Here is a 20,428-nt window from a genome sequence, read left to right as displayed (position 1 = left end):
TCTTTATTACCAAGTCTGCTGCAAACACATTGGTCTAAAGAGTTAGACATGCTTAAGTCCATTTCAATGGGACTATGCCTAACTCTGTGTGGATTTGGTCTCTATAAAATGCTGCCCTTTGGGCTACTGACACATAAGGAAGCATGAAAAAAGCTAAATTTTAGAGTATTTTATAGATGGTATATAATTTAGCTGTGGAAATGCTATTTCTATAAAGATAAAGCTGTAAATCAGATAGCTAATAATTCTTTAGAAACAGTTGCAGATAAATTAGGCCACATGAGAATGTCAAAATACACACATACCGATATTTTTACAACTCTGTTACAATAGTAATAATTTGCATAAGCAGAGGATTCTTTTATAGACCTAACCACATTTTTTCCAGTGTCAGAATAAATTGCTGTCTGGGTGTATTTTCTGAGAACCAGATTGCAATTGTTTCAGAAACATTGTTCTTTGTCGGAAACAATGAAATGAAGTAAACAAAAGCCAAACTCACTGATATTTTTACTCACTAGCTAACAAATTCTTAGTACATTTGATATGCTCTGGAAGAACACATGCTTTTGTGGTTAGAGGCCATAAGTTCATGTAAATGTTTCTAGTGAAAACCAGCTAACTTCATCCAAGAGTTGATCATAATAAACTGATTAAAACAATATTTATAAGAGAAAAGCTTTTTTGTTGCAAAAATATAAGGTTTTTTTGTTTGCTTTTTTAATATATCTATTTCCTCCATTGATAAAAGGATCTTTCTGGCCTTTTCAAATATTTGTGCAAATTCAAAATTATTTGGGCTAACCAAAGTCTTCAAGGTGTAAATATTTGAATCAGACTTTTAAAAATTGAATATAAAAAATGCTATGATTCTATGACTACTGAATTTTAAAAGACTTGAGTGTAACAAAACCTCAGATTTTAAAAAACAAAACAAAACAATAAAAGAAAGTTTTAAACTGGAATCTATTCATTGATTAATATTTTAGAAAAATGCAATCTGTGAAAAATCACAGATGTGGGCAGAGACTTAGCACGCAGGTCCAGATTGCTCTCATGTAGGACTGGAGCTGAATACCAATTCGCTTTCTTCCTTTCTTGCAGAATGAGGAAGGGAGACGCTTCTCGCCCTACTGTTCAGGGCTAACCCAGTTTCCCTCTTTTCCTTCTACTGGCAGGGAGAGGCCTTGCCCAGATGACCCTTCCCCTCCAGTACAGATTATGGGCATCTGTTTAGGTGGCAGAAAGAAGATTGTTGGCACTGTGAGGTGCCACATTCTTCTCCCTTCTCCCTCTCCTAGGTTAATAAATGCTACCTGCTAAAACTAATTGATTCCTTCTCCTTTGATAACCTCAATTCATCCTTTTGTCTCCATCAGAACCAATAAATCATCACCATCATCATCATTTATTGAATTTATATACTGCCCTATTCCCACAGGTCTCAGGGCGGTTTACAGGACAAAACAGGAATGTAAAACCATTATCCAAGGCTTTCATTCGTAGTATAACATTATTTACACCACCTTCATGTTTCACAACTCAAACCTTTAATTTCTGTTCCCTGATCTGCTGCTAACATCAATTGCTGCTTTCTTCATTGTTTTCATGCTCCTTTTCATTTTCAATATCTTCCCCTTTACCTTTTAATACTTATATGGTGGTTCTGTCTATCCTAATTTCTCATCATTCTTCTACCTATTCCCTTCAGTCTGTCAGCGACTTTTGTCCCAGTCCTTTAATTCACTTTGATTCATGTTCACTCTTTTCTTGTGCTTCTCGGCGTCTTTTAAACTCTTTCCATTGTTACATTCACAGTGCTGCAGCTCTTTGTCCTTTTGAAATGATTATTACAAGCTGCAATTCAACATTTTTCCTTGCAGTTCCTTCTTGAAGTATTCTAGAAGATTACAAGCTAATTTTTAAACAACCCAGCTTCCATCCTTGTAACTAATCTTCACCATCTCTAAATTATATCACTTCAACTAGGTCTATTATTATTATTATTATTATTATTATTATTCTCCTTCTGAGTCTTGTTTTTATTATGCTGTAAACCTTTTTGCAGGAACTCTACTATTTTCACATTTTGTTCAGTATCTGTCCATAGTGCACTTTATGGAACAGCAGCAGAGAGATAAGTGGGCAATATTAGTATTGTTGTTGTTGTTGTTGTTGTTTAGTCGTTAAGTCATGTCTGACTCTTTGTGACCCCATGGACCAGAGCATGCCAGGCACTCCTGTCTTCCACTGCCTCCTGCAGTTTGGTCAAACTCATGCTGCTAGCTTCGAGAACACTGTCCAACCATCTCGTCCTCTCTCGTCCCCTTCTCCATGTGCCCTCCATCTTTACCAACATCAGGGTCTTTTCCAGGGAGTCTTCTCTTCTCATGAGGTGGCCAAAGTGTTGGAGCCTCAGCTTCATGATCTGTCCTTCCAGTGAGTATTATTCGTATTATTAGTAGTAGTAGTATTAGTGATAATATTAGTATTATTCTAAGGGCAATGCTTGCACGTTGTTGAGGAGAAAGCATGTCAGCTAAGCTCAGGTGCTAATTCTCTGGTAGCAGAGGCGTAGGAAGGTCAGGTGGTACCTGGTGCGGAAAATTTATTGTCACCCCCCCCCCCACACATGGTTTGTTGTAGGTTTTTTTGGCCTGAAAAAAATGGTTTTATGTTATTTCATATTTTCTTACAAAGGAATGTGGATTCTGAGCCTCTGATAATAAGTAGGCGACTATGGACAGATACTTAAAACCACAGGATGGATTGTGTCTTGGCTAGTGTTACTTTATTTATATTTATTGTTTATTTATTTAATAAAATTTATTTTTGAAAACCTGCAAAGTGGTTTACCAAAAAAAAAGAAAGAAAAAGAAAGAAAAGAAACCACAGCAGTAAAATAAAGAAAAATTAACATTCCTTCTTTAAAACATACAAAAGCTAACATATTAAGATTAAAATTACTTCAACTTCCTAAGCATCTAGGTATGCTTGCCTAAAGAATGCTTTTAGCGGATGCCTGAAAAGAGTCTAGGCAAAGGCACGTGCTCTGTTGAAATTTCAGCCTTCATGACATAGGAAAATGACCAAGTAAACAGCTATTTTTGCGGAGGAGGGTCAAGATATTAACTGATATGCATGAAATTTCATATTAGCTATATACTCCCTAGTGTAGTAAGATAAGACCTTTGGAGCAGGCATTTAATTTTTTTATGAACTGCCCTAGTAGGCCAGTAATGGTTCCTTGATAATTTGTCATCCCCCCCCCCCCCCATGATGACACCTGGGGCGGACTGCCCCCCTGCCCTGTCTTCCTGCACCCCTGTCTGCTAGCAGTGACTGTGGACATAGGTTTCCCTAGAGAAGCCTCTCCATCCCCAACCCAGCATAAGAGAACCTGCCAGCTTAAGAGATTCTTATGCAGAAATTCTTGCATGCAACAGCACATTCAGTGTTGCTCATAAGAATGGGTGGGTGCAAGCTATAAATTCATTCAGTGACCCAATTCTTCCTCTCTCTTTTGTTTTTGTTTTTTTGAAGGGGTAAATGTTTTGATACACAAAAATCACAATGATTATATATGCATATCAAACCATTAAGAGCTGGAAATCACACAGTTTCAACTGTGCACAGGTCATGTCAGTAAATGTTTGTGAGAACAATAACTATAAAGGCATGAAACACAGCATTCTGTAGCTTTTGATCAACTAAAGTTTCTGAGCAATTCACAATGGTTGACTTCCAACTTTGGAAGAAGCACACAATTTCTGCTTGAGTTTTGTCCAAAGCTGACATTAATCACTATCTATCCCATCTAGAAAATCTTGAGACTTGGCAGGGAACAGCGTATGAGTATTTCACGATGTCCTCAAACTTGTTACATTCTCTTCTCGAAAACTCCTCCATGCTTCCAGGATCTCTTTTGAGATGGGATGATCATTACTGAAGAAACAGGTAAGTCATTCAGCCTGATAGCTTCCTGGAAACAAAACCTATTGAGTTTGATTGGAAAATAACTATAAGACTGAATTGGTTGAATTTGACTTCTCTGTGGATTCACACTGTACTTCTGTAAAGGGCAGAAAGGTGGCACAACTACAGACTACACTGTTGTTACATTGAAGCAAACATTGTTGTGCATGTGTGTGCACAAACACATAAACACAAACTTTGTCTAATGGCTTTTTTGAGTGCAATGTAAAAAATGCTACAGATGCTGTCATGAAGTCTGCACATTTTGCTTAATAAGGTTTAAAGACATGTCTTAAAATTGGAGGTTATCACATTTTTTCAAGTTATTTCAGTTTTTAATAGTAGTTTTCAATCCGAGCTTGGGCATCCTCTTTCTGACTGAATCATATTTGAAAGATCAACACAGCTCTTTCCTTTTAGTGTCAGTTTCAATCATGCTGCTGTCCTAAATGTAAACACAGCAGGAGACTTTAGAAGCTTTTGTGCTCTTCTAAGTTCCACCTGTCAATGATACTTTCTTATGATGTTTTTGCAATGACAATGAGCTCTCTTCATGGAAATAATTTGAATGTACCATGGTAGAGCTATTTCTACTAGAAAGGGACTTGCAGCACTTTCAAATTGCAAGCTAGCAAAGCAATCTGCATTCTTTATGAAGATTGTGAGCAATCTCACCATTCTGATACAAAACAGGATTAAGAAACATGCAGTGTGATGCTAAATGTGTTTACTCAGAACTAAATTCAGTGGGAGTCACTTCCCAGAAACTGTGTGTGTAGGAAGCCCACCCCAGGAGTACAAAGACATAAAGTTGCCCCAAATCACCAGAGGGTATTCAAAATCTCCAGACTAGCTGCTCTTCCATGTATGAAAAAAATGTCAGATACAGCCTTGCAGGCAACTATTCAAGCTATTAACATCCTTGTGGCTGTTCTAATGTGTGCCAGCAGCTGATTTTAGGATTAGCAATCTTTTATGTGTTTTCCTTATCTCACAGAGCATCAAGCGTTGAGTCCTGGCCTAGGGTAATCTGCTTTAAGCAGGCATGTTGCAATAGGCCTATTTTTTAATAAGAAACATAAAAGTGAATACACTGGTACCTCAGGTTAAGAACTTAATTCGTTCTGGAGGTCCATTCTTAACCTGAAACTGTTCTTAACCTGAAGACCACTTTAGCTAATGGGGCCTCCCACTGCTGCGTGATTTCTGTTCTCATCCTGAAGCAAAGTTCTTAACCCGAGGTACTATTTCTGGGTTAGTGGAATCTGTAACCTGAAGTGTCTGTAACCCGAGGTACCACTGTATTTATATTCAAATAAACAAGTACAGTTGTACCTCGGGTTAAGTACTTAATTCATTCCGGAAACTGTTCTTAACCTGAAGCACCACTTTAGTTAATGGAGCTTCCTGCTGCCGCCGTACCGCCGGAGCACGATTTCTGTTCTCAACCTGAAGCAAAGCTCTTAACCCGAGGTAATATTTCTAGGTTAGCAGAGTCTGTAACCTGAAGCATATGTAACCCGAGTTACCACTGTATATTAAGTGTATATTAATTTACCTCTTTAATTGGAAGTGACTCTGAGGGTCATCTAGTCCAAACTCCTGCCACCACTCAATGCAGGAATATGCAGGATCGAGCCTGCAACCTTGGTGTTATCAGCACCATGCCCTAACCAACTGAGCTATCCAGCTGATTTAAAACACAACTTCAAAACAAAATGCAGTGCACCACCAGATTATATCAGAGTGTATCACTTAATCAATTTGTCCCTTGACACGGGGACATTCCCAGGGGAACTGAAGGAGGCAGTGGTGTGTCCACTCTTAAAAAAAACTTCATTAGATCCCTTAGACCTATCCAATTACCGCCCAGTTTCAAATCTTCCATACCTGGGTAAGGTAATCGAGAGAGCGGTTGCTGAGCAGCTTGGTAGGTTTCTGGAGGAAACATCGGCATTAGATCCATTTCAGTCCGGTTTCCGTCCTGGTTTTGGGACGGAGACGGCTCTGGTTGCCTTAACAGACGATCTCCGTAGACAACTGGATCGAGGCGGGTCAGGACTGCTGATCCTTTTAGATTTGTCAGCAGCCTTTGACATGGTCGATCATGATCTTCTGGACCACCGCCTCGCAGACGTGGGGATACAGGGCATAGCCCGTAACTGGTTGTGCTCTTTTATCTCTGGTCGGGGACAGAGGGTGGCACTAGGGAGGGAAATGTCGTCGCGCCACTCCTTGGTGTGTGGAGTGCCGCAGGGCGCAATTCTCTCCCCGATGCTTTTTAACATCTTTATGCGCCCCCTTGCCCAGATTATCCGGAGCTTTGGGCTGGGCTGTCACCAATATGCTGATGACACTCAGCTCTATCTGCTGATGGATGGCCACACCGACTTGGCCCCAAACACATTGACCAGATGCTTGGAAGCTGTGGCTGGATGGTTTCGTGGGAGCCGATTGAAACTAAATCCTTCGAAGACAGAGGTCCTATGGCTAGGTCGGGATGGCATGGGGATGAGGGACCAACTCCCTTCTCTTGCGGGGGCCCAATTAGTGCCATTGCCTTCCGTTAAGAGTTTGGGTGTAATCCTTGACGCCTCCCTTTCCATGGAGGCGCAGGTTACAGCAACAGCCAAGGCGACATTTTTCCACCTTCGCCGCATCAAGCAGTTGGTCCCTTACCTTTCCCGCCCTGACTTGGCCACAGTGATCCATGCGACGGTCGTCTCCAGGCTTGACTACTGTAATTCGCTCTACGCGGGGCTGCCCTTGAAGCTGTCCCAGAAATCCAGCGGGTACAGAATGCTGCAGCGAGGCTCCTCACGGGGTCTCTGCCATGGGAGCATATTCACCCAGTGCTTTTCAAGCTGCACAGGCTCCCGGTGAGGTACAGGGTCAGATTTAAGGTGCTGCTTTTGACCTTTAAAGCCCTTCACGGCCTAGGACCCTCGTACCTCCGGGACCGCCTCTCCTGGTATGCCCCACGGAGAGCCTCAAGGTCCATAAATAACAACACCCTAGTGGTCCCGGGCCCTAAGGAAGTTAGATTGGCTTCGACCAGAGCCAGGGCCTTTTCAACTCTGGCTCCGGCCTGATGGAACGCTCTGCCTCATGAGACCAGGGCCCTGCAGGATCTGATTTCTTTCCGCAGGGCCTGTAAGACAGAGTTGTTCCGCCTGGCCTTTGGCTTGGAGCCAGTTTGATTCCCTCCCTCCCCCCCCTCTCTTTTTCCCCTTCTTTTCCTTCTCCTCCTGCGATGAGGCTACATTTTAATATTTTAATGTTCCATTATTTTAATTGTTGTGTTTTGTTTTTGTTTTTAAGTTTGTAATCATTCATCTTGTTTTTATTATTGCTTGTAAGCCGCTCTGAGCCCGGCCTTGGCTGGGGAGGGCGGGGTATAAATAAAAAATTATTATTATTATTATTATTATTATTAATCTTAGTGAAGCATGGCCACACAAACTCTATAACTGAAGCAGAACAAAGCACTTTGTGAAGGTCATCAACATGCTTTGTTGTGTCTGGCTAGGTTAGGGAGTATACAGCTTTTCATTCCAAACTCTTTGTGTAATTTTATTTTTAAACTTTTGTTTTGAATTTTCACTGTTCCATGAATCTGTTTTAACAGCAATAGTTTTAAGCAAATGTGAGTCGGCTGCTGAACTGTATATGTAGTTTATCTCCGTTTTTGTAATTCCTAGTAGAGAAAACAATTGACATGTTCTGTTAAAGCCAACTGGATAGGCTATAAGGATTATGGAAAATACAAGCCAACACTGTCAGGTGTTCTTAAATCCACTGAACGAAATGGTGTTGAGTACACCTAACAATATGGATGCCTTTGCCTTTGGTTCCAGTACCATAGCTCTTCAATGGAGCACAATGGCATTAACACTTTTATCTACAGAGAGATTATAGTTCCTGAAAAGTTATATCTTAATCAGTTAGGCTACAATCCTATACATTCTTAGCTGGAAATATAAGTGCCACTGAATTCAATGGGACTTACTTCTGAGTAGGCAATAACAGCATTGGACTGCAATAGTATAGCTAAAAGTGATGAAGAGTCAAATGACATCTTTTAAAAAGAGTGGCAAATCCACCCTTATTCCAGGAGGCATTCTAAGTACATATTTCTGACTTTTTGGTCAATTTTAACCATATTCCTGATAGGCAGGAATACAATTCTCTTCTTGAGACGAGGACTGATAAGAGCAACCAGAGTTTCCTTAGCTTGTTTACTCTTCTTGTGTCTAACGTGCAAACTAAATAACAGCAATGACTTTTGTAATTGGACATGCACAAGTGTGACAGTATGGTCAAATAATCTTTTTCCCATTAAAGGCCTGTTTTCCTCACAGAGGGTGTGATCAGTTTTGCTCAGCTGTACCTGTTTCTATGGACACAAAGCAGCTTATCCAAATGAACTGAATCTTTAAGCCAGAAACAGATTTGCTTTTTGGAAGCCATGTGTTAAGTAAAATAAACTTCAGGAGCTTCCAAATGATTTTGGCCCATCTTACAACCATTTTAATATCCTCATTAAGTCAGTACTTTATTTTACTATCCTGTTTTCTTGTTGTCTTACATTTCTGAATTTATGTTCTTTTTTTCTCCTAGGAATGATCTTGACGCATGTCCTTGTTCTTCCTGGGGTTATCCTAGAATAACGATGTCAAACACTTTCCTGCCACATGGTTACTTTACATATGTATGAATGTTTGAATGATTGACTTGCCTTCCCAAAATCTAAGTGCAACAAAATAAATACTTGCATGTTCTTCACTAGGGAAGGATAGATCAGCCTATTTCTGGACTGTGTCAGTTTTGCACATGGTCATTCAAACATCTGTTCCATCCCCACCAAAATTTGCATCAGTATATGCATTGCTAAGTTACCTTAAAAATACACATTTTGATATATTTCTTGGGCTGAGAACTGTATTGCCAGATTCAAAGATGAGCAAAATCCAAATGATAATTATATTCAAACTAGTGTGGGACTATGCAAATTACTTCTGCTTGCTTAAAAAGGTGGGCCAAACAAAATTCTCCTCTCCCCCCTTCACACATTGCATAGATTATCTTCATGTAAGAGAAATGTCATGTGTGAACTAGTCCTAGCAGGCACCAGAACAAAATAACCAGAAGCAGAGATCATGCCTTTGTTAAAGATATCTCTAATGAATAAATTCACTATTTATAGCACTTTAGGTAAGAACATCTAGAATTGAAAGCCAAGCTGGTGTTAGTAGACAAAACTCCAAATTAGTGGTAAACCTAGCAGTTTGAAAGCACGTCAAAGTGCAAGTAGATAAATAGGGAAGGTAAACGGTGTTTCCGTGCGCTGCTCTGGTTTTGCCAGAAGCAGCTTAGTCATGCTGGCCACATGACCCGGAAAAACTGTCTGTGGACAAATGTCAGCTCCCTTGGCCAGTAAACTGAGATGAGCGCCGCAACCCCAGAGTCATTCGCGACTGGACCTAACTGTCAGAGGTCCTTTACCTTTACCTTGTATCAAGTAGGATTAACAACTCTATTTGGGTTATCAGCCCATATGATTAACATGTGAGGCAGAAGAGCAAAGCCATTCCCACCTGGTCCCCATGGTTACAGCCTGCCCACACCGCTCCTCAATACTAATCACATGTTTGGAAGAATATTTGCAGCAGGGCAATGTGCCAACATGCACAGTTCCTGTGAGTTGCAACTACAGAGGGAGGGAGAATTTTATTTGCCCACAGGCTTAAATGAGCTGAGCTAATTCACATCTCCCAAGACTAATATAGTGGTACCTCGGGTTACATACCCTTCAGGTTACATACGCTTCAGGTTACACGCTCTGCTAACCCAGAAATAGTGCTTCAGGTTAAGAACTTTGCTTCAGGATAAGAACAGAAATCGGGCTCCGCGGCGCGGCAGCAGAAGGAGGCCCCATTAGCTAAAGTGGTCTTCAGGTTAAGAACAGTTTCAGGTTAAGAACGGACCTCTGGAACGAATTAAGTACTTAACCTGAGGTACCACTGTACGTGGAGCAGACTAGAATTATTCTTCATAATATTCAATTCACATAGTGTTAATTGTAGGTACTAAATGCCCCAGATAAGGTTATTCTCTGCCTTTCTCCCAAATATTGACTATTGTCGTCACTGCCCACTGATCTGAGTCTCAGCAACAACAAGCAATGACACTTCTGACTACATCAATCTCCTTGGCACGCTAGGCTAGGAGATCTGGACTACAACTCCCAGCAACCCCAGCCAGCAGGGCCAATGGTTATAGGAGTTGCAGTTCAACAAAATTTGGAGGGTGATATTTCATTTCACATTAGAATTAATATTGAAATAACAGATCCTTGAACAGTGAAACAAAGAATACGCAAGCTGACTTAATAGTAATGAATGATGATCTAAAAGCTTAGATTCACTTCTTAAGGATTATGGTGCGAAGACCCACAGCTTTAGCTACAAATCAACAAGTAACTGGCTAACGTGCAGTGCTTATATTAAAGATCTGTTTGGATGGCCTGTTCAACATTTCAATTACATTTGTGTCAAATTAGCTTCTTTCATTTACATATTCGGTGCCTCTGGAAAATGTCAGTAACTGAAAATTGCAAAGAAGGGAACAAAATAACAAACAATTCAGAAAATACAGACGTGTTTGCCACTGTTGAAATTCGATATTTCCTTTGGTTTTAAGCCTCGGGTATCCCCATCCAGACCACAAGTAAATGCAATTTCAGACGCCACAACCATCTCTCCAAGATTCAGATCTGGACATTGGCTTACCAACTTCGGTTATGTAAGATTTCCCATCTGATGGCAGAGGAATATACTGGTTAGAGAAGAAGCTGCTGCCGTACCCCAAGATGAAGCCTTCCAGTTTGGTGCTTGGACTGGGTCGAATGTATCTCATGCACACTGCATCACCAGTTGCATTGATCTGAACTTTCAGGCTTTGTCTCTTAACTGAGGTTGGGGGAGAGAAAGCAGAAAAATATGGGATGTTACCAACTCAAGCAGAACAAACATTTCAGCATACATATAGGACATGCTTTCAACAGCATAAAGGTGTGGTAGCCAATGCTGTCTCAACTAATGCTTCAGAGTGGCATTATGTAGTAGCACAGCTGAGAGTACCACATGCCCCACAGGTGCACCTAGATTGTGCTAGAAATCAGGCTTTTAGTATTGAAGCTACAGCTTTCTGGAATCAATGGCCAGCTGAAATTACAAAGGCATCCTGCATCATAATGTTTAGATGCCTACTGTTTTAGTTAGTAAGGCTTTCTCTGAGGTGTGACCCCTGCCATTTATGAAATATTAATTGTCCATCTACAGGGATGGCACGTTTAGAGTCTGTAGGAATAGTCTTAATTGTTTCTAGAATTTGTAGTTTTTTGTATTTTATCTTATTTGTATTATGTCTTACACTGTGAAGCAGATAATACATTTGTAAAGCAAGCAAACATTTGCAAAGCGGCAGCTGCAATCACATGAAAGCCAGTCTAGAGGAAACTGTTTGCAGTAATTTCCCAAAAGTCTTCAGTGATTTCACCGTTGCATCACAACCGTTTACAATAATCTTGTTATGGTGCCACAGTGATGTGCTCTGAGAAAGAATAGAGTGGGTCCCATTAAGAACAGGGCCCGCTGAATCATGCCAATGGCCCATCTCGTCCAGCATCTTGTTCTCAAAGTGGCCAACCAGATGCCTGTGGGAAACCCATAGGCAGGGCCCAAGCACAACAGCACTCTCCTCTCCTGCAGTTTCCAGCAACTGGTATTCAGAAGCATACCACAATAGTCATCATACCACTAGCCAGTAGCATACCACTAGTAGCCATTCCTGTAATGTTCATATGACAGATATTGCAAATGATAGAATATTACTTCTCTTTAAAATTTAAGAAAGGCCCAATTCTGTTTGTCCTTTATGTTAAGTCCACTCAGTGTGAACAGTCGAGAAATTAAAAAGAGCACTAGGTCATTGCATGGACAGGCGGAGTCCCCCCAACTCCAGGTGGAATCACTCGGAGTGGAATCACTCAAGACAACATGCTATGGGATTAAAATTGGCCACAACTTTATTAAGTTTCAGATGTAGGGAGACCTTGGCTCAGGCACTGGGTGTTTATCCTTCCCAGTTCCCAGCAATGGACCTGGGGGACATCAGGGTTATTCAGAATGTGTGGGGATTGGGCTGGCTCTGGAGAACACATGTTCAAGCAGAGACCCTGCCTCCCGTTTCACCACCGTCGCAGGGGAGAGCAATGACAATCTCTTGGCGTATGGCCAATGCCTCCCCTCAAGACCCCTTTAATGGGGAACCCTGGGATCACCGCCGCAAGGGGGGCGTGGGTCACCAGTTCATGCCCCACCCCCCATTTAGGGAAGATAGACTAAAGGATTCCACCCAAGGCCTGAAACTGCCAAAGTTGTGACGTTTTGCTACGGGGAAGACAAAACCTGCCAATGCAGGAAAATTCCTTTCTGGCCCTTCAACAGTGACCATGATGTAGCAGTGCCCGCGTACCTGTGGAGAAGAGGTTAACCTGCAAAAGAAGGCTTCACTGAGGGAGGGCAGGGTGAGAGAAGCTCTGGAGCCAACTGATGATTCTCAGTTAAGATCCACCCTCTGTTGTGTGGGCAGGGCGGTCCTTCCCCCTACGTGGCTGATCCCCTGCCAACGCCTCTGCAGGTGGGATTGGGCAATTGGTTGAGGTAGGCTGAGATCTCCAGGTATCCAGCCTGGGGAGGGCGAAGCCAGCCCGAACTACCTGGAGCCGCATGGGATCTGGGGGGCTGCGCGCGACCACACAAAGCCTCCCCCATTTGATGTGGGGAGCGGTCATTCCATTGTGTTTGTCAACTGTAGTTAAGTGTTAGCCATAGCCTGATCTTGATAGTTTTTAAGCTTTGCCACTTTTTCTCTGAGTTCTTTGCTTATCAGTCATATTTCCCACCATTTGGGTGCCTGAAGTGATGTACGGTCAATAAAAACAAACCCAATGAAACTGTATATTTAACAAAATGCAAAGTATAGTAAAACAAAATACCAGTGGGTTTCAAACAGTGTTAGTATGCTATATTTTCACTACTGCAACTGTGGCTTTGTGGCATCAAAACCGGACTGATAAACAACCACAATAGCATTACAGTGACCAGATTCCTCATCCTGACACATTACCCTGTCCAGAGCCAATGCTGTAATTCTTAGTAACATTACCCCATCTTAGCTAGTGCTTACATAAACAGTCATGCTAATTAAAATATGCTGTCACATACACCCTACAAATCATTGGAGTCTGCTTGCTATTAACAAAATGACAGGTAGTCACAGTTACTCGTCCAGAAAATGCTCTTGTCATAAAACAGGTATAACTCAATCTATGTCAAAATGTCACTGTGCTTGCCAACAGCGGTATAGTCATCACACTGAAATCCTTAAATGCCAAGTCCAAGCCAGTGTGCTCTCATTGTTCAGCTCAACTCTTCATTATGCATTTTCTTTGACATGTGTATAGCATACACATTATAAATGTGCACCTTTATTTTAAGGCGCAAACAGATTTTTATCTGGAATCAAATAAAAAGGATACCAGACTTAAACATGTTATGTAGTCCTTTAGTTTTCTGAAAGCGGTTTTTACATCATGTAAAAGTTCACATATAATGCAGATATTAACTGTTAGGAAACGGGGAAATGGAATAAACTATGGGGTGAATACAGCAAAAATGAAGTGCTGCATTGAAGTGGCAGGATTCTGTAATGCAGCACTTCATATTACACAGGAGGGGTTAAATTTTGACTACTATCCCAAGTAAAAATTCCCTGCATGTAGTAAAGTCAATAATACATCTGAGAGAGAGGTTTGGTGTAACTCTCTTCCCAATATGCTAAATTTATTATAAAGCAGGGAGATTTTTTAATTTTATTTTTTAACATAGAACCATTCAAAAATATAACAGCTGCACACCTGCAATCTGAAGAGCTACAGCAGAAAATTCCTTAGGGAACAAGGACAAATCAGAGAACATCTGGGTCAGAGCCAGGAGTCTAATCCAGCATTCTGTTTCCACATCTGGCCAGTCAGAAGCTCCAAGGAAGCTCCCAAAAAGAGCGTAAAGGCAACCCTGACATATGCAATGACATATGCAGTGAAATGTAAGAGTCAGGCATGTTCCACTCTTCCTTCTTTTACAGTTCTCTCTTTTCTGGGGACATCAGGGCACAGGTAAGTATAAGAAGGCCCCACTAAAGTACTTTCTCTGCCAGGTAAGTTTGCATCATTGGCTTAGTTCTCTTTCCATTCTATAACTCCTTAGTCTTCATCTCAGTTGTACTTTAAATAAGAACAGATACACTCTCTGCCCTTTCCTGCCTTTTAATAGTCCTCCAGCCAAGGACAGTGTTCACCAGTGGCTTTTTCCTCCTACTGCAAAACTTCCTGGCTTCCAACTTTCCAGTCGGACAGCTCCCAGTTTAGCTCTCCTTTTGCTCATTGGTCATTCTATTTCCTCATTTCTTTCTTCTCTCACAGCTTCACATGGTTTCCCTTTAAAGCTCCACCCACTGTAGTTGTAGCATGCTATGCCCTGCCCTGGCGTTAGTTTTGATGAAGGGAGAGTTATAAATATTTTGAATAAGTAAATTGATTAAGGTACCAATTGGAATAACCTGCTTTACCTTGCAGAATGGCTAAAAACATTTCTAAGGTAGCAATCACTTTAGGTCTTCTAGCCTACTCTTAAAAGGTGATAATTTTGCTGTATTAGGATTTTATTGGCACCTACTCCCCTTTCAGGCATACAGTCACACAGAGTCAATAGAAAGCTTTCTAAGGATACTGTATAAGGCATTTGGTTCCACTTCTGGCATGTCCCCAAATATTGTGTCTTAAATTATGTCAGATTCCTTGCTTTCCTCAGACGTCTGCTTTTGAACTTTACAGTTATGTCAGGATGACCCAGAGAGAAATAACTAATTCATACTAGCTGGTTAATGTTTATTTTTATTTTTTTTAAATCTCCAGTGGACAAATCTGATACAGGTATAAGTCATTACTTAACCACTTTAAATCAGTTGAACATAGTGTTAAAGCAGGACTTCTGCTAAAGAATAATTTTCGTTCTTTATAGGTTGGTCACTTATTTTTTATTGCCGAAAAGAGGAAAATGCTTCACCAATAAAAGGGCACTGATTGCATAATGTAGATGTATTGATGCAAACTAAGAAACAATGGCAATTTAAATATAAATGCAAAAACATAGTGTGGGAGACTGTAACCAGGTGGTCTACACGTAAAACTTCCAATTCAGTTCACATTTAAAAATTAACTCACCTAATTTGCACCAATAAAACAACAGTCTAACAACCCATAAAAAGCATATAAAAAAAGCAAATAAAACAAATTGAGAGGATCCAAACATGCAAAACAGGGTCAAATCTTATGGGTCAGGGTAAGCCTGGACCAAAAGATAACTCTTCCCAAGGCATCTGAAGCAAATGATGGTTCATGAATGATAGAGAAGGGCATTCTACAGTAGAGGGGCAACAGCAGAAAATGTCTGTTTGGGGTCACTGACCTACAATATTCTGTAGGGTGTGGTTTCATGGGCAGAATTGTCCCAATGCATGAATGGCTAAGCTATCCTTGTCAAGGAAAGGGTATAGCTGGCATGTCATCCTAAGCTGATAATAGGTGTTCATTGTGACAGATGTCACCAGAGCCCCTGGTGACAGATTGATCTAGGAGCACTCCCAAACTACACAACGTATGCTTCACTGGGTGTGCAACCCTATCCGGAACTAGTGAATTCCCTAACCCCTGGATCTGGGAAGTGCCTGCCTGCAGAATCTCAGTCTTAGCAGGATTCATTCTGTTTGCTGCCTCTTGTCCAGCCTAGCATCAGGAGGACCAAGGTAATTTATAGTAATAAAATCTTATTATTAATACCTTTATTAATTAATAATAATATACAATAAGCTGCTTGGCTCTTTGAGTTGAAGTTCCAATTAACTCAATCCAGACTATGTGCTCAGCTTTATGTTATCCTAGGCCTGCCTGCATTTCCTTTGCACCTGCATGTAAAATCAAGTAGCTGATCACCCGCTGGAAAAAAATATTATTGCCAAGACATATTTCTTCAAAAACATGCAAAGTTCAATCCACATCTTATTGAGGTCAATGGCAAAACTCCCACTCATTTTAATGGGGCTGGCCTGCAATCACTGAAAAGAAATTATTGGGAATTTTGTCCAGCTGTGACTACCTCGTCATCGAAGAGCCAGATGAACAAAAGGGACATCTGCACTTTGTATATCACTTTCAGTCCATCTGTACAATTCCCATGATCATAGCTGAAATTAGCATGTTAAAGTTCATGTTGTAGTTAAGATTTGGGGGCTTTTTGCATTTTTCCTCTTCTGCCTTTTCTCCAAAGATCCCTATTGTACAGCCGAGTATGAAATAAATTAACACCACACACCAAATCAGTAAATGATGCTATCTGTTTAACAGACTGAACAAAGTGAGGCGGTTTAACTCCACAGTTTGGCTTTCTCTTAGTTTGTAATCTCCTTTAAAAACAGAGCTGCTACAATGAAATCTCACAAGTGTATCCAGGACACAATCCTACATTTCAAGTTAAAACCAAAAACTACCAAATAGAAGAGAAAGGGTCTAGATATCTCTACTGAACACTGAGATATCAGACTCAGTCTTGTGAGGTTCAAAAATGGACTTCTTCAACCACCTGTTTTTCAGGGGAGGTGGCTAAACATCTGATTCAGAATCAGAGAGAAGATGAACCTAGCTTTTGCTCTGGTTTTGAGACAGAAACTACTCTGGTGGACCATCCACGTTGGGGGAAGTGCAACCTTGTTGGGTTCTAATGACCTCTCAGTGGCTTTTGAAACAATTAACCATGATTTACTTCTGGAGTCTCTCTCCATGATGACACTAGGAGGTGTTATGGTGACTGGTTCTTTCTGGAGGGATAAACCTAGAAAGAAGTGCTGCAGGACCTCAGGTCCACCTTATAGCCTCTATGCTTTTTAACATTTTCATGAGCCAGCTCAAAATCAACTTGAGATCCTTCTTGAATGTATAGCTCATTCTCTCTTTCCCATCAGCTCATCCCAGAGAGGGAGTGGAAATTCCTAACAGGTGTTTGGAGACAGTTTTGGGATAGATGAAGGCAAACAAACTGAATCATAATCCTGGTAACACAGTACAGAATTAGTAGCGCTCTTCAGATATTATAGCCATGCAGTGGGGGGATGGTGTCACCAGTTGTAGCCCTGGCCTCAGTTACACATGCTCCTATCACATCCAGACTGAAATATTGTAATGTGTTCTACACAGGGTTGTCTTTAAAGATGGTTTAGGAATGTCAAGTGGTACAGATTGTACTTCTTATGTTTATGCTATTTGAAGGGTGGCTTGGTCCAAGTCTGTTTTAAAGATAAAGAATCCTAAGAAGTGGATTTGTTGTTGCTTATCTGCAGATAGCACATGGAGAGCAGATTGAGCAGGCATACAGGTCACCTGGTCACAGCCTTCCCTGGTATTGTTTCTTCCATCATAATTATTTCTAGATTTGCATCTGTGCATATGTATTAGAATATGTGCATTTTATGCAAATGTCCTTTTTCTGGTGATGTTTTCCTCTTTTTTGGAAATGTTAAATTGGCCACCCTGCCACCTGCAATAACTGCCTATTTATTTCCATTCCCATTTTTAAGTGTTGGTCTTAAGCCCTTGGCAGTTTGACAGCAGGTTATCCGAAGGATTCCCATGTACTGTACGTATGAGTTAGCCTAGGTCTCAAATCCAGCCTCCTGGGCTTAGTTCTTCAGCACAACAGTAAGGTTCATTATGTGGGTGGCTTCCAGAGCCTTTTTGATGGTGCTCCCACATGTAAGGATTTTTTACCCTAGAAAGGAATGCATGGCCCATTCTGCATTGGCTTTTAAGTAAACTCTGAAAGAGGCTTTTATTTCTGTCTTCTTTCTGAAAGAAAGACATGTGGCATGTTGGGTTTTTAAATTGCTGTTGTTTTTAGAGTTTAGATTTTGATTGAGTTATTGAGCATTTCATTGTTTTATGCTGCTTTAATTTTGTGAGCCACCTTAGAACCATTATGCCTTGAAAGGCAGGCTCAAAATCCATTAGTAAATAAAATATTAATAGTCTGCGTGCAATTCCCCATTTGACATTTTTGGCATTGTATTTAAATAGATATTAACAACTGCTGAAGACTTATTTGCTATAATTAGAACATACCTCATCACTGAAACATGGATGACAAATAGTTATCTAATTATGGATACTAACAGCCTGAATTGTGCCATTTTTTCTTGTTTTATATGTAACTGAAAACATAAGGCATTTTATAAATCTGGATTCAATTTAGTGCACTACAGTAAATTTCACTTACTTGAAACCTCAGTATAGGATAGTTACAGTAATTAAGCTAGCACCGACAGTTTTCTGAATATTAGGATGAGAACCCAGGACCCAACTGAAGAACTCTATTCTTGCAACCAATCAAATGCTGGGAAAAGACAGGTTGGTGGCTTCATTCAACTATACCCTGAAATTGGTTCATTATTATCTGGGCTGCAAGAACACAATTAAATGGATAAAGAAAGGCACAGTCTATAGCAGAAAGCAAGTCTTCAGGCTATTTCCATGTTTTCTACATGGTGGGTAACTTTATATTACTAGCACTGTTAGAATTTATTTAAGGATTGTTTACCTAGGTGATGGAAAACTGATCCTGTTCCAACTTGGAATCTAGCAACCAAGCTGCAAACCTAATGTTATAAACTGATGCAAGAGCCCTCTTCTCTTAAAATCTTTCAAAACATATCTGCATTTTTGCAGATACACATCACCAAAGTGCATACTGGGAATGCGTATGTGGCATTCTTTTCTACCTCACACACCATTCCTTCTCTTATCAGATATTATCCTTTGTTTACAATGATAAGTATATAACCACAGAGCCACAAGCAGAGACAACAGCTATGGAACAAGTCCAGCAAACAGAAGCCACAATACCTGTGGCTCCTTGTTGCTGGAGGACTCCTCTTGTTGCCATAGTCAAAGAGGAAACTGCTCCTGCCATTTCCCATTTCCAGCTTTTTAATTACAGTAGTATTATGGGCTAGTATATTTGTAATAATATAGGGTGATGTCTTTGCAATGGCTTTTCCACAATATGCTCTAAAGAACAAGAAACATGCAACAGTTTTTGGGCCCAAAGTACCACTCTCTTTCTGCTTGACTTCAGTATGAGCAATGGGGGTGTGGGGAGAAATGCCTCTATGGCAATGATAGCTGATTTAGTTCATTGGCTGCTGCATGTAGTCCAAGTCTTCTGTTGTGGAAGGCTTAGGGCACACCAATAGGAAGCTAGACAAGAACAAAAAAGGCAGAGCAACAGCAGGAAAAGCCCAACTCCATCCAAATACAGTAAGTTCAGTGCTACCTAGATACACAATTATAGATAGACACGATCCACACATTTCCCACCTTTTGTTAAAACAGCCTTCTTCAACCTGGGGTCCTCCAGATGTTTGGGATTGCCATTTCCCCAACTTATCCTGCCAGTTAGTGTCTCTGGTAGGGCAATTCATGACGCCACATTCACAGCAGTTTTGCTCTTTTACAAACAGTGAACAGATGTAAAAATAGTTCAAATTAAGCACAGCATTTATTTTGGGGGTCCTCGTTTAAATTCTATCATGAACAGCAGCAGCTTGCTCCTGCCTAGTGGCCTCATCCACTAACACCAGTCTTGGCACATTATTTTGGCACGTGGCATCCATTTCACATACAGGATACAGAAGTTTAACAGCACAGTTTTACCCTCTGCATGTAATGTTGTTCTTTTTTGTTAAACAAAACGAACAGCATGTAAAGTTCCCAACATTAAAAACAAGTGCTACAGATACATTCTCTCTAAGGAGTTGGAACATGTGGTATTAGTTAACACAACATGCCAGAAAATCTTTGTCCTTGACACAAGGGATTAATACAGAGGAGCACAAGAGAGGATTGGGCCTTGGGTGGTTTTCAACAGAAACACTTAGCATAAATTTCATGAAGGTGGAAAAACCTTGCATGGAAATCTCTTTGCTTGAATTCAAGATTAAACTCTTATTCACCGATCTCATTTCCATTAGTTTAAATTTAGCTCAGTTTTTAGAATCCAAGGCATAGTACATTTGAAAGGCAATGTTCTCTCTCTTTGGTATAGGTTCAAAGTAAATTGGATGATTTCAAAGGAGAGATCCTGTATATACTGCTCACTAAGTTAGAAAGCAGACTTTGGTCATATTAGAAAGTACACACACTTTCAAAAAGTGTTTTCCAGAACATAATGGAGCCTTTTTCCAATTTCTTTCCTTTAAGTTCTATAGGATCTCTATCCCCAAG

General features: G+C 40.6%; 1 protein-coding gene across 50 annotated transcripts in view; it reads right to left on the bottom strand.

Moving 5' to 3' along the window:
- The window catches only part of ABI3BP (ABI family member 3 binding protein), a 148,101-nt gene that overhangs the window by 109,925 nt on the left and 17,748 nt on the right, over positions 1-20,428 (bottom strand). For all 50 annotated transcript variants that reach the window (XM_083736021.1, XM_083735976.1, XM_083735998.1 and 47 more), the window contains exon 2: positions 10,767-10,946. In XM_083736021.1, the coding sequence (XP_083592147.1) occupies positions 10,767-10,946 (180 nt within the window). The remainder of the gene's footprint in view (positions 1-10,766; positions 10,947-20,428) is intronic.

This window comes from Podarcis gaigeae, assembly GCF_964106915.1.
Source record: "Podarcis gaigeae genome assembly, chromosome: 4".
NCBI classification, from domain to species: domain Eukaryota; kingdom Metazoa; phylum Chordata; class Lepidosauria; order Squamata; family Lacertidae; genus Podarcis; species Podarcis gaigeae.
This window is presented reverse-complemented; position numbering and strand designations above follow the sequence as displayed.